The sequence below is a fragment of the Hyla sarda genome, chromosome 6 (assembly GCF_029499605.1).
Source record: "Hyla sarda isolate aHylSar1 chromosome 6, aHylSar1.hap1, whole genome shotgun sequence".
Taxonomy (NCBI): domain Eukaryota; kingdom Metazoa; phylum Chordata; class Amphibia; order Anura; family Hylidae; genus Hyla; species Hyla sarda.
Window position 1 is genome coordinate 5,737,534 of NC_079194.1, and position 13,723 is coordinate 5,751,256.

Here is a 13,723-nt window from a genome sequence, read left to right on the forward strand (position 1 = left end):
TGGATGAGCTGCACTACCTGAGCCACTTGTGTGGGTTGTAGACTCCGTCTCATGCTACCACTAGAGTGAAAGCACCGCCAGCATTCAAAAGTGACCAAAACATCAGCCAGGAAGCATAGGAACTGAGATGTGGTCTGTGGTCACCACCTGCAGAACCACTCCTTTATTGGGGGGTGTCTTGCTAATTGCCTATAATTTCCACGTGTTGTCTGTTCCATGTGAAATTGATTGTCAATCAGTGTTCTTCCTGAGTGGACAGTGGGATCTCACACAAGTGTCAGTGACTTGGAGTTACATTGTGTTGTGTTCCCTTTATTTTTTGGGCAGTGTAGTTAAAGGGGTACTCCGGTGAAAACCTTTTTTCTTTTAAATCAACTGGTGCCAGAAAGTTAAACAGATTTGTAAATTACTTCTATTAAAAAATCTTAATCCTTCCTGTACTTATTAGCTGCTGAATACTACAGAGGAAATTCTTTTCTTTTCGGAATGCTCTGATGACATCACGACCACAGTTCTCTCTGCTGACGTTATAATAATAATAATAATAATAATAATAATAATAATAATAATAATGTTTTATTTATTGTTGTCCTTAGTGGGATTTGAACCCAAGTCCCCAGCACTGCAAGGCAGCAGTGCTGACCACTAAGCCACCATGCTGCCCTTAGCATGCATCTGCTCTGCACGTTTGCTAAAATGGACAGAGATGTCAGCAGAGAGCACTGTGCTCGTGATGTCATCAGTGTTGCAAAAAGAAAGGAATTTTCTCTGTAGCATTCAGCAGCTAATAAGTACTGGAAGGATTAAGATTTTTTAATAGAAGTAATTTACAAATATGTTTAACTTTCTGCCACCAGTTGATTTAAAAGAAAAAAGGTTTTCACCGGAGTACCCCTTTAAGTCCCTGGTGACTCTTGGCTTACAGAGATATTGGTGTCTTATTATCAGGTCTGGATTTTTGTGGGATAAAAAGCAGGTTTTATCCCCTTCGTGGGCCGCGCCATGATTTCAGTGTGGTCCTGATCAGCACAGGTGCTGAAGACAGATAATCACTTGGCTTCATAACGAGTCAGTGAGGAGCCTGCACCCCTGCTCTGCCATAGGACTAAAACTGATGGATCCAGTCCCATGAATGGGTTAAAGCATTAACACTTTCCTTGACAGGTTCTTGTTTGGTTGTTTCGATGTCACTTCCTGTAGCGCCGCTTCCTCTCCCCGCTGGGCCTTTCGTGGTTTCCCTGTATAAGTCGGCGGCGGCCGCGTCACTAAATTAAACGAAAATGTATTGTCAGCGGCGTCACCCGTCAGATCAAACCATTATCATTTGGAAATCTGCATCTCGGAGGGTTTGGGGTTTATTTCAAAGAACTGGGACCCCCGTGACCCCCAATACCCGGGGCCGGCGTCCCTGATAACGCCCCCTCACACAGTCACCACTATAATAACTTGTACGTGATAGGAGACGTGTGTATTGTTGTGCTGTATAGTATTATTATTATTGTATATGTGTATTATATAATAGTACTGTATATTGTGTATTATTATATAGTGTATGGCGCTTTACGGTATATTGTGTATTATTTAGTGTATGGCGCTTTACGGTATATTGTGTATTATTATATAGTGTATGGCGCTTTACGGTATATTGTGTATTATATATAGTGTATGGCGCTTTACGGTATATTGTGTATTATTTAGTGTATGGCGCTTTACGGTATATTGTGTATTATTATATAGTGTATGGCGCTTTACGGTATATTGTGTATTATTATATAGTGTATGGCGCTTTACGGTATATTGTGTATTATTATATAGTGTATGGCGCTTTACGGTATATTGTGTATTATATATAGTGTATGGCGCTTTACGGTATATTGTGTATTATATAGTGTATGGCGCTTTACGGTATATTGTGTATTATTGGTATATAGTGTATGGCACTGCATATTGTGTATTATACGGTGATGTGTATTGTGTATTATACGGTGATGTGTGTTGTGTATTATACGGTGATGTGTGTTGTGTATTATACGGTGATGTGTGTTGTGTATTATACGGTGATGTGTATTGTGTATTGTGCGCTATTATACGGTGATGTGTGTTGTGTATTATACGGTGATGTGTATTGTGTATTATACGGTGATGTGTATTGTGCGCTATTATACGGTGATGTGTATTGTGTATTATACGGTGATGTGTGTTGTGTATTATACGGTGATGTGTATTATACGGTGATGTGTGTTGTGTTGTGTATTATACGGTGATGTGTATTGTGTATTATACGGTGATGTGTATTGTGTATTATACGGTGATGGGTATTGTGCGCTATTATACGGTTATGTGTATTGTGCGCTATTATACGGTGATGTGTATTGTGTATTATACGGTGATGTGTATTGTGTATTATACGGTGATGTGTGTTGTGTATTATACGGTGATGTGTATTGTGTATTATACGGTGATGTTTATTGTGCGCTATTATACGGTGATGTGTATTGTGCGCTATTATACGGTGATGGGTATTGTGCGCTATTATACGGTGATGGGTATTGTGCGCTATTATACGGTGATGGGTATTATACGGTGATGTGTATTGTGCGCTATTATACGGTGATGTGTATTATACAGTGATGTGTATTGTGCGCTATTATACGGTGATGGGTATTGTGCACTATTATACGGTGATGGGTATTGTGCACTATTATACGGTGATGGGTATTGTGCGCTATTATACGGTGATGGGTATTGTGCGCTATTATACGGTGATGGGTATTGTGCGCTATTATACGGTGATGGGTATTGTGCGCTATTATACGGTGATGGGTATTGTGCGCTATTATACGGTGATGGGTATTGTGTATTATACGGTGATGGGTATTGTGTATTATACGGTGATGTGTGTTGTGTATTATACGGTGATGTGTGTTGTGTATTATACGGTGATGTGTATTATACGGTGATGTGTATTGTGCGCTATTATACGGTGATGGGTATTGTGCGCTATTATACGGTGATGGGTTATTGTGTATTATACGGTGATGTGTATTGTGTATTATACGGTGATGTGTATTGTGTATTATACGGTGATGTGTATTGTGCGCTATTATACGGTGATGTGTATTGTGTATTATACGGTGATGGGTATTGTGTATTATACGGTGATGGGTATTGTGCGCTATTATACGGTGATGGGTATTGTGTATTATACGGTGATGGGTATTGTGTATTATACGGTGATGTGTGTTGTGTATTATACGGTGATGTGTGTTGTGTATTATACGGTGATGTGTATTATACGGTGATGTGTATTGTGCGCTATTATACGGTGATGGGTATTGTGCGCTATTATACGGTGATGGGTTATTGTGTATTATACGGTGATGTGTATTGTGTATTATACGGTGATGTGTATTGTGTATTATACGGTGATGTGTATTGTGCGCTATTATACGGTGATGTGTATTGTGTATTATACTGTGATGTATTTTGCGCCATTATACGGTGATGTGTATTGTGCGCCATTATACGGTGATGTGTATTGTGTATTATACGGTGATGGGTATTGTGCGCTATTATACGGTGATGTGTATTGTGCGCTATTATACGGTGATGTGTATTGTGCGCTATTATACGGTGATGGGTATTGTGCGCTATTATACGGTGATGGGTATTGTGCGCTATTATACGGTGATGTGTATTGTGTATTATACGGCGATGTGTATTGTGTATTATACGGTGATGTGTGTTGTGTATTATACGGTGATGTGTGTTGTGTATTATACGGTGATGTGTGTTGTGTATTATACGGTGATGTGTATTGTGTATTATACGGTGATGTGTATTGTGTATTATACGGTGATGTGTATTGTGTATTATACGGTGATGTGTATTGTGTATTATACGGTGATGTGTATTGTGTATTATACGGTGATGTGTATTGTGCGCTATTATACGGTGATGTGTATTGTGCGCTATTATACGGTGATGGGTATTGTGCGCTATTATACGGTGATGGGTATTGTGCGCTATTATACGGCGATGTGTATTGTGTATTATGCGGTGATGTGTATTGTGTATTATACGGTGATGTGTGTTGTGTATTATACGGTGATGTGTGTTGTGTATTATACGGTGATGTGTATTGTGTATTATACGGTGATGTGTATTGTGTATTATACGGTGATGTGTATTGTGTATTATACGGTGATGTGTATTGTGTATTATACGGTGATGTGTATTGTGTATTATACGGTGATGTGTATTGTGCGCTATTATACGGTGATGTGTATTGTGCGCTATTATACGGTGATGTGTATTGTGCGCTATTATACGGTGATGTGTATTGTGCGCTATTATACGGTGATGTGTATTGTGCGCTATTATACGGTGATGTGTATTGTGCGCTATTATACGGTGATGTGTATTGTGTATTATACTGTGATGTATTTTGCGCCATTATACGGTGATGTGTATTGTGTATTATACGGTGATGTGTATTGTGTATTATACGGTGATGTGTATTGTGTATTATACAGTGATGTGTATTATACTGTGTGGTGTATTTTGCGCCATTATACGGTGATGTGTATTATACAGTGATGTGTCTTATACTGTGGTGTATTTTGCGCCATTATACGGTGATGTGTATTATACGGTGATGTGTATTGTGCGCTATTATACGGTGATGTGTATTGCGCCATTATACGGTGATGTGTATTTTGCGCCATTATACGGTGATGTGTATTATACGGTGATGTGTATTATACGGTGATGTGTATTATACGGTGATGTGTATTGTGTATTATATGGTGATGTGCATTATACGGTGAGGTGCATTATATGGTGATGTGTATTTTGCGCCATTATACGGTGATGTGTAGTATACTGTGGTGTATTTTGCGCCATTATACGGTGATGTGTATTATACTGTGGTGTATTTTGCGCCATTATACGGTAATGTGTAGTAGTATACTGTGGTGTATTTTGCGCCATTATACGGTGATGTGTAGTATACTGTGGTGTATTTTGCGCCATTATACGGTGATGTGTAGTATACTGTGGTGTATTTTGCGCCATTATACGGTGATGTGTATTTTGCGCCATTATACGGTGATGTGTATTATACTGTGGTGTATTTTGCGCCATTATATGGTGATGTGTATTATACTGTGGTGTATTTTGCGCCATTATACGGTGATGTGTATTTTGCGCCATTATACAGTGATGTGTCTTATACTGTGGTGTATTTTGCGCCATTATACGGTGATGTGTATTTTGCGCCATTATACAGTGATGTGTCTTATACTGTGGTGTATTTTGCGCCATTATATGGTGATGTGTATTATACTGTGGTGTATTTTGCGCCATTATACGGTGATGTGTATTATACGGTGATGTGTATTTTGCGCCATTATACGGTGATGTGTAGTATACTGTGGTGTATTTTGCGCCATTATACGGTGATGTGTCTTATACTGTGGTGTATTTTGCGCCATTATACGGTGATGTGTATTATACGGTGATGTGTATTATACTGTGGTGTATTTTGCGCCATTATACAGTGATGTGTCTTATACTGTGGTGTATTTTGCGCCATTATACGGTGATGTGTATTTTGCGCCATTATACAGTGATGTGTCTTATACTGTGGTGTATTTTGCGCCATTATACGGTGATGTGTATTATACTGTGGTGTATTTTGCGCCATTATACGGTGATGTGTATTATTTTACCTCCTCTTGATAACTTTTGCTGTTGTTTCTCCCCCTCAGGTTTGACTTTGAGGCCTATGGGCGGAGGGCGGCACTGAATGCTGAGGCCTGAGGACCGCTCAGAAGCGCGCTGGGATGTTGCGGCAGAACGGAGGAGGTAACAGGCGTGGTTTGGGATTTTCACGATTTTCTACCTCAAACTTCTTCACCCTCTCGAATTCTTCCACTTGGGGAATGGGGAGAAGCACCAAGAGTAATTCTCTGAGCAGCATCAGCACCGGCTCGGACTGTGAGGGCTCGGTGGTGGAGCCGGAGTACATCATGCAGCTGGTGAACGACGTGCGCAGGTTTGCGGATGTCCTGCTGTATCTGAAGGAAGCCGTCGTGTCTCCAGGTGAGTGCCGCGCTCCATATTGCGCCCGCCGGGGCATCGGAAATCGCTTGTCGCTTATAATTCTTGTGTTGTCGTATGGACCTCCTGGTCTTGACAAATAATTCTCAACCAGGGAGGGGCCTCCAGCTGTTGCAAACGTACAACTCCCAGCACGCCCGGACAGCCGTTGGCTGTCCGGGCATGCTGGGAGTTGTAGTTTTGCATCATCAGGCGACCCCCTTGTTGGGAAACACTGCTGTATAAACATCCTGTGGACTGTGATCTCCCAATAACATTTTGTTTTCAAGTACTCACCGATACCAATTGCAGATATAGATAGATATATAATAATATTATTAATAATAATATTATAAAAATAATAATTATAAATAAAAAATAATTATAAATAATAATATTATAAAAAAATAATTATAAATAATATTATAAAAAAATAATTATAAATAAAAAATTATAAATAATAATTAATAATCATTAATAATAATAAATAATATATTCACAACAGCTGGAGCCTCCCTTGTAGGGAAACACTGGTCTAAAGCCTCCTTTGCTGCCAAATGAAAAAAAAAAATTTATATAAAATTTTTATTTTCTTTTTTTTCATTTGGCAGCAAAGGAGGCTTTAGACCAGTGTTTCCCTACAAGGGAGGCTCCAGCTGTTGCGAATTTACAACTCTACAGACAAATGCTGTACAGGAATACTGGGGATTGTACGCTGGTTGGGAAACACTGCTCTAGACTTGTGATGCTTAGGGCAAGACTTGAACCTGAGGCCCTCACTGACACTCATATTTAAGATATACCCCCAGTTGTTAGGGAGGACCCCCCCAAATTAGGTAGAAGCCCCTAGTAGTTAGGTTTGTAGGTAATCCCCCCTATTAGGTGGTAGCCCCCAGTAGGCATGCTGGGAGTTGTAGTTTTGCAACCACTGGAGGCTCCCTGATTGGGGGACACGGATCTAGAGGAACCAATTGTGAGAACCGATGAGGACGGACCCCGAAGATTTTAGCGCTCCTCCTCTGGTGATGTCCGGTGGTCTCCTCTGTGGTCTCGTCTCCTGGTGATGTTTGGGGGTCTCCTCGGGTCTCGTCTCCTGGTGATGTTTGGTGGTCTTGTCTCCTGGTGATGTTTGGTGGTCTTGTCTCCTGGTGATGTTTGGTGGTCTCCTTGTTTGGGGGTCTCCTTGTTTGGGTGGTCTCCTCCCCTGGTGGGGTTGGGTGGTCTCCTCCCCTGGTGGGGTTGGGTGGTCTCCTCCCCTGGTGATGTCCGGTGGTCTCCTCCCCTGATGATGTCCGGTGGTCTCCTCCCCTGGTGATGTCCGGTGGTCTCCTCTCCTGGTGATGTCCGGTGGTCTCGTCTCCTGGTGATGTCGGGTGGTCTCGTCTCCTGGTGGTGATTGGTGGTCTCGTCTCCTGCTGGTGATGTCCGGTGGTCTCCTCTCCTGGTGATGTCCGGTGGTCTCGTCTCCTGGTGATGTCGGGTGGTCTCGTCTCCTGGTGGTGATTGGTGGTCTCGTCTCCTGCTGGTGATGTCCGGTGGTCTCCTCTCCTGGTGATGTCCGGTGGTCTCGTCTCCTGGTGATGTCCGGTGGTCTCGTCTCCTGGTGATGTCGGGTGGTCTCGTCTCCTGGTGGTGATTGGTGGTCTCGTCTCCTGCTGGTGTTGTTCGGTGGTCTCGTCTCTGGCGCTCATTAGCCGCAATTATTTGTGCTTGAGTGTTTGATCCCTGAGAGACTCTTCAGCAGATGCGACACTTCTCGGCTATTGACAGCGTTCTGGTCACTTTCCAAGTCTTGTCTGTGAAGCAGAACATTAAGGCGGCAGAGAGCGAGTGGTTAACAAAGTGCTCAGAATCTGCTGGTGATGACCGCGCCATTATCTCTGATGTCCGTGTAAGAAAGTGTGAAACGATTAGAGCTGCAGACCCGTCCTGTCCATTGCTCTATGTGAGGAATCAGGTCCCCATCCCGTCCGTTGCTCTATGTGAGGCCCCAGACCCCCGTCCCGTCCATTGCTCTTTGTGAGGCCCCAGACCCCCGTCCCGTCCATTGCTCTATGAGGCCTCAGATCCCCGTCCCGTCCATTGCTCTATGTGAGGCCTCAGACCCCGTCCCGTCCATCGCTCTATGAGGCCTCAGACCCCCGTCCCGTCCCGTCCATTGCTCTATGTGAGGCCTCAGATCCCCGTCCCGTCCATTGCTCTATGTGAGGCCTCAGACCCCGTCCCGTCCATTGCTCTATGTGAGGCCTCAGACCCCCGTCCCGTCCATTGCTCTATGAGGCCTCAGATCCCCGTCCATTGCTCTATGTGAGGCCTCAGACCGCGTCCCGTCCCGTCCATTGCTCTGTGAGGCCTCAGACCCCGTCCCGTCCATTGCTCTTTGTGAGGCCCCAGACCCCCGTCCCGTCCATTGCTCTTTGTGAGGCCCCAGACCCCCGTCCCGTCCATTGCTCTTTGTGAGGAATCAGGTCCCCGTCCCGTCCATTGCTCTATGAGGCCTCAGACCCCGTCCCGTCCATTGCTCTATGTGAGGCCTCAGACCCCGTCCCGTCCATTGCTCTATGTGAGGCCTCAGATCCCCGTCCCGTCCATTGCTCTATGAGGCCTCAGATCCCCGTCCCGTCCATTGCTCTATGTGAGGCCTCAGACCCCGTCCCGTCCTGTCCATTGCTCTATGTGAGGCCTCAGACCCCGTCCCGTCCATTGCTCTGAGGCCTCAGACCCCCGTCCATTGCTCTATGTGAGGCCTCAGACCCCCGTCCCGTCCATTGCTCTATGTGAGGCCTCAGACCCCCGTCCCGTCCATTGCTCTATGTGAGGCCTCAGACCCCCGTCCCGTCCCGTCCATTGCTCTATGTGAGGCCTCAGACCCCCGTCCCGTCCATTGCTCTATGAGGCCTCAGATCCCTGTCCATTGCTCTATGTGAGGCCTCAGACCGCGTCCCGTCCCGTCCATTGCTCTGTGAGGCCTCAGACCCCGTCCCGTCCATTGCTCTTTGTGAGGCCCCAGACCCCCGTCCCGTCCATTGCTCTTTGTGAGGCCCCAGACCCCCGTCCCGTCCATTGCTCTTTGTGAGGAATCAGGTCCCCGTCCCGTCCATTGCTCTATGAGGCCTCAGACCCCGTCCCGTCCATTGCTCTATGTGAGGCCTCAGATCCCCGTCCCGTCCATTGCTCTATGAGGCCTCAGACCCCGTCCCGTCCATTGCTCTATGTGAGGCCTCAGATCCCCGTCCCGTCCATTGCTCTATGAGGCCTCAGATCCCCGTCCCGTCCATTGCTCTATGTGAGGCCTCAGACCCCGTCCCGTCCATTGCTCTATGTGAGGCCTCAGACCCCGTCCCGTCCATTGCTCTGAGGCCTCAGACCCCCGTCCCGTCCATTGCTCTATGTGAGGCCTCAGACCCCCGTCCCGTCCATTGCTCTATGTGAGGCCTCAGACCCCGTCCCGTCCATTGCTCTATGTGAGGCCTCAGACCCCGTCCCGTCCATTGCTCTTTGTGAGGCCTCAGACCCCGTCCCGTCCATTGCTCTATGTGAGGCCTCAGACCCCCGTCCCGTCCATTGCTCTATGTGAGGCCTCAGATCCCCGTCCCGTCCATTGCTCTATGAGGCCTCAGATCCCCGTCCCGTCCATTGCTCTATGTGAGGCCTCAGACCCCGTCCCGTCCATTGCTCTGAGGCCTCAGACCCCCGTCCCGTCCATTGCTCTATGTGAGGCCTCAGACCCCCGTCCCGTCCATTGCTCTATGTGAGGCCTCAGACCCCGTCCCGTCCATTGCTCTATGTGAGGCCTCAGACCCCGTCCCGTCCATTGCTCTTTGTGAGGCCTCAGACCCCGTCCCGTCCATTGCTCTATGTGAGGCCTCAGACCCCCGTCCCGTCCATTGCTCTATGTGAGGCCTCAGACCCCTGTCCATCGCCCTCTTTGATGCCTCAGACCCCCGTCCATCGCTCTGAGGCCTCAGACCCCGTCCATCGCCCTCTTTGATGCCTCAGACCCCCGTCCCGTCCATTGCTCCATGTGATATATATATAAGCTATTTAGGTTACCTGTGATTTGTTGCGGTGTATATGGTGCTCGGCGTCTCGTGGTGTTTGTGAACTTGGTTGATTTCCAGTGTATAAATATGTGATGTTTACTTTGCAGCTTAACCCACAGAGCAGCCGTCCCCAACCTGTGACTCTCCTGTTTTAGTTTTGCAACAGCTGGAGGCATCCTGGTTGGGAAACACTGCTCTGATATAACGCTGAATAATATATATACATTGTACTGATGTGTTGGGTATTGTTACCCCCGTCTGATGTGTAGACCCTGCCATGTTCTGTACGTCCCGGTCCCATAGTTTCCTATGATGTCCCCTCCTGGAGCGGGGGATGGAGATGATGAGAGGTAATGTGTGTGTGACTGGAGGCCGATCACCGGACCCTCTGATCAGAAGAACGGGGTCCTGTGCAGTCATGGGGTATATACTGAGACACTCATGGAGGTCGGAGGGGACGGACCCCTGACCATCAGACTCTGTAGAATCTGCGAAATGTTGTTCCCCCTGAAGTCAATGGGGAGCAAAATCAACTGGTGGATCCTCCACTGTGAACATCGTCTTTGTATCCGGAGTAATATCCACCCGGAAAAATCCTGAGCGGTTATCGTGCATGCGGCAGGCGCCTACTAAATCGTGCGTCCTAAAATGTGCCGTCTCCATCGACTTCTATGTGTCGATTCCTATGAATGAAAGTGTTGAGTCTGGAATTAGAATTCCTGCTGCACCGTGCACACGGCCCAATGATCGCAGTGTGCACGGGGCAGCAGAGTCCCATTGAAAACAATAGGAGGCTGCTGCATTGGAATTTCCGAGTGGAATATTTCCGCCCTACGACTGCGCCTTTTAAAGAGGTATTTCAGTGCTCCAGCGTTCTGAACATTTATTTTTCAGAGCGCTTGGAACCGGAGGCAGTGATCGTGACGTCACTCCCTGCCCCCTCCATTCATGTCTATGGGAGGGGGCGTGTCGACAGACACGCCCCCTCCCATAGACATGAATGGAGGGGGCGCGGTGTGACGTCACGAGGGGGCGAGGCTGTGACATCAGGACTACTACAGGAACCCTGCGTTTGTTTAGAACGCCGGGTGCTGCAGAAGATCGCAGGGGGACCCCCTTGATCAGACATCTTATCCCTATTCTTTGGAGACAAAATGTCTAGCAGCGGAGTACCCCGCCCGGACATCCCGCACATTTGAGGGATTATCGCCGTCCTTTCTTTCTGCGGAAGCCAGAATAATGATTTCCGTGATAGATACACAGCGTGCGCATTCTGCAGCAGAATCCCATTGAAATTAGTGGGAATGTCTGAGCAGAATATTCCCGCTGAATGTTGCCCTGATATCCCGCCGCGTGAATGTGGCCATAGACGGCAATGCAGTCTGGGTGGAAATCCGCCAAAAGAATGAACATGTATCCCGAGTCGTGAATTTCCGCTGCGGGGTGTAAACTTTGCAGGAGAATTCCGATGAAACGCAAAGGCAGAAATTCAGCAATGTGGACGGGGGCCCCAACACGGTCTTTTGATTTGGCCCCTGACTGCTCAGTAGGGGGACACTATAGAAGATCTTCTCGGACCCGGACGTTTCTAAAGCTGAGGCCTGACCCAGAACCGAACTGGTTAAATGTGTTGCGGGACATTAGAGATGAGGGATTTTCCAGGTGTTGCGCCTCCGATCTGCGCTGACCCTGCGGAGGTTATCTGTTCTCCTGTGTATGTTATCACGTAACCAGAGGGCAGGGCCCGTCCAACCTGTTCTCTACCCTTCAACTGCCCAGTAACTTAGAAACTTATCTCCAGCCTTGTGACCTCCCTGCCCGCAGAACCTTTCTCCATACATAGGGGGCGTCCTCATGGGGCTCCAGATCAGCCAGCGGTACGAACAGCCGCAACAAGAGTCCAGGATTTGTCCATATGGATGCGTCGGGGCTCTTTTCCTAGTCTGAGGTATTTTTTTTTGTCCAGTAGATCAGTCTTTTGCAACCAGGGTGCCTCCAGCTGTTGCAAAACTACAACTCCCAGCGTGCCCGGACAGCCAAAGGCTGTCCGTGCATGCTGGGAGTTGTAGTTTTGCAACAGCTGGAGGCACTCTGGTTGCCAAACAGTACAACTCCCAGTTTTATTTTATTTCTTTAACCAGTAGATCAGTGTTTTGCAATTGGAGTGCCTCCAGCTGTTGCAAAACTGCAACATCAGCATGCCCAGTAATCACCATAATAACTCTGTAACCAGTAGATCAGTGTTTTGCAATTAGAGTGCCTCCAGCTGTTGCAAAACTGCAACATCAGCATGCCCAGTAATAACCATAATAACTCTGTAACCAGTAGATCAGTGTTTTGCAATCAGAGCATCTCCAGCTGTTGCAAAACTACAACTCCCAGCATGTCCTGTAATAACCATATCACCTCTGTAACCAGTAGATCAGTGTTTTGCAACAGCTGGAGGCACCCTGGTTGCCAAACTGCATATCCAGTAATAACCAAATTACCTCTATAACCAGTAGATCAGTGTTTTGCAATCAGAGCATCTCCAGCTATTGCAAAACTACAACTCCCAGCATGTCCTGTAATAACCATATCACCTCTGTAACCAGTAGATCAGTGTTTTGCAACAGCTGGAGGCACCCTGGTTGCCAATCTACAGCTCCCAGCATGTCCAGTCATAACCAAATTACCTCTATAACCAGTAGATCAGTGTTTTGCAACCAGAGCATCTCCAGCTGTTAAAAAAACTACAACTCCCAGCATGCCCGGACAGCCGAAGGCTGTCCAGGCATGCTGGGAGTTGTAGTTTTGCAACAGCTGGAGGCACACTGGTTGCAAAATCCTGCATTAAGTAAACTAGAATAGTCGTTCCGGCTCTGCAGATGGTCTCCTCCCGGCGGCGCGGGTCCGGTCTATTGTGTGGTTACTACATCGAGGCGTTGCCCACAGATGCCCCGCGAATGCTTCCCAGCTAAGTCTTTCATTTCTTACGGATTTGAGCGGCTTTAGTGTCCAAACAGAAGGATTTACCAGGAATTTACCCTAAATAAAAGTTATGAAGTGACCCGGAGTAAAATTACAGCAGATCAAAGAGCTGAAGGTTAGTGGGCTGAATAAATGGCGTATACGGGCAGCAGGTATATGCAGAGCGCGTGCTGGAAGAGGCACAGTACTATAGAGCGCCACAATAATTCTTAAAGTGTACCTGTCATTTCAGGATGCACTGTCCTGTGTGTACATGAGGAGCAGCACCATTTCTGGCCATTATATCAGTTTTATATGGGATTTTTCAGGAGATTTCTGCTCTGTAGGCTTCATCTGTAATTTTTAGTTCTCCCAGAACTGGTGGGTGGAGCTCCCTCCTCCCCTCTCCATAGACTTGTATTGCCTGTCTGGAGCTCCCCCCTCCATAGACTTGTATTGCCTGTCAGGAGCCCCCCCCCCCCCCCCCTATAGACTTGTATTGCCTCTCAGGAGCCCCCCCCCTATAGACTTGTATTGCCTGTCAGGAGCCCCCCCCCCCTATAGACTTGTATTGCCTGTCAGGAGCCCCCCCCCCCCCTATAGACTTGTATTGCCTGTCAGGAGCCCCC

At 47.0% G+C, this 13,723-nt stretch overlaps 1 protein-coding gene across 1 annotated transcript in view; it reads left to right on the top strand.

Moving 5' to 3' along the window:
* Positions 1-13,723, top strand: part of ARHGAP29 (Rho GTPase activating protein 29) — a 163,660-nt gene that overhangs the window by 19,205 nt on the left and 130,732 nt on the right. Inside the window, exon 2 of the mRNA XM_056526663.1 lies at positions 5,772-6,105. Coding sequence (XP_056382638.1) covers positions 5,847-6,105 — 259 coding nt within the window. The 5' untranslated portion in view covers positions 5,772-5,846. The remainder of the gene's footprint in view (positions 1-5,771; positions 6,106-13,723) is intronic.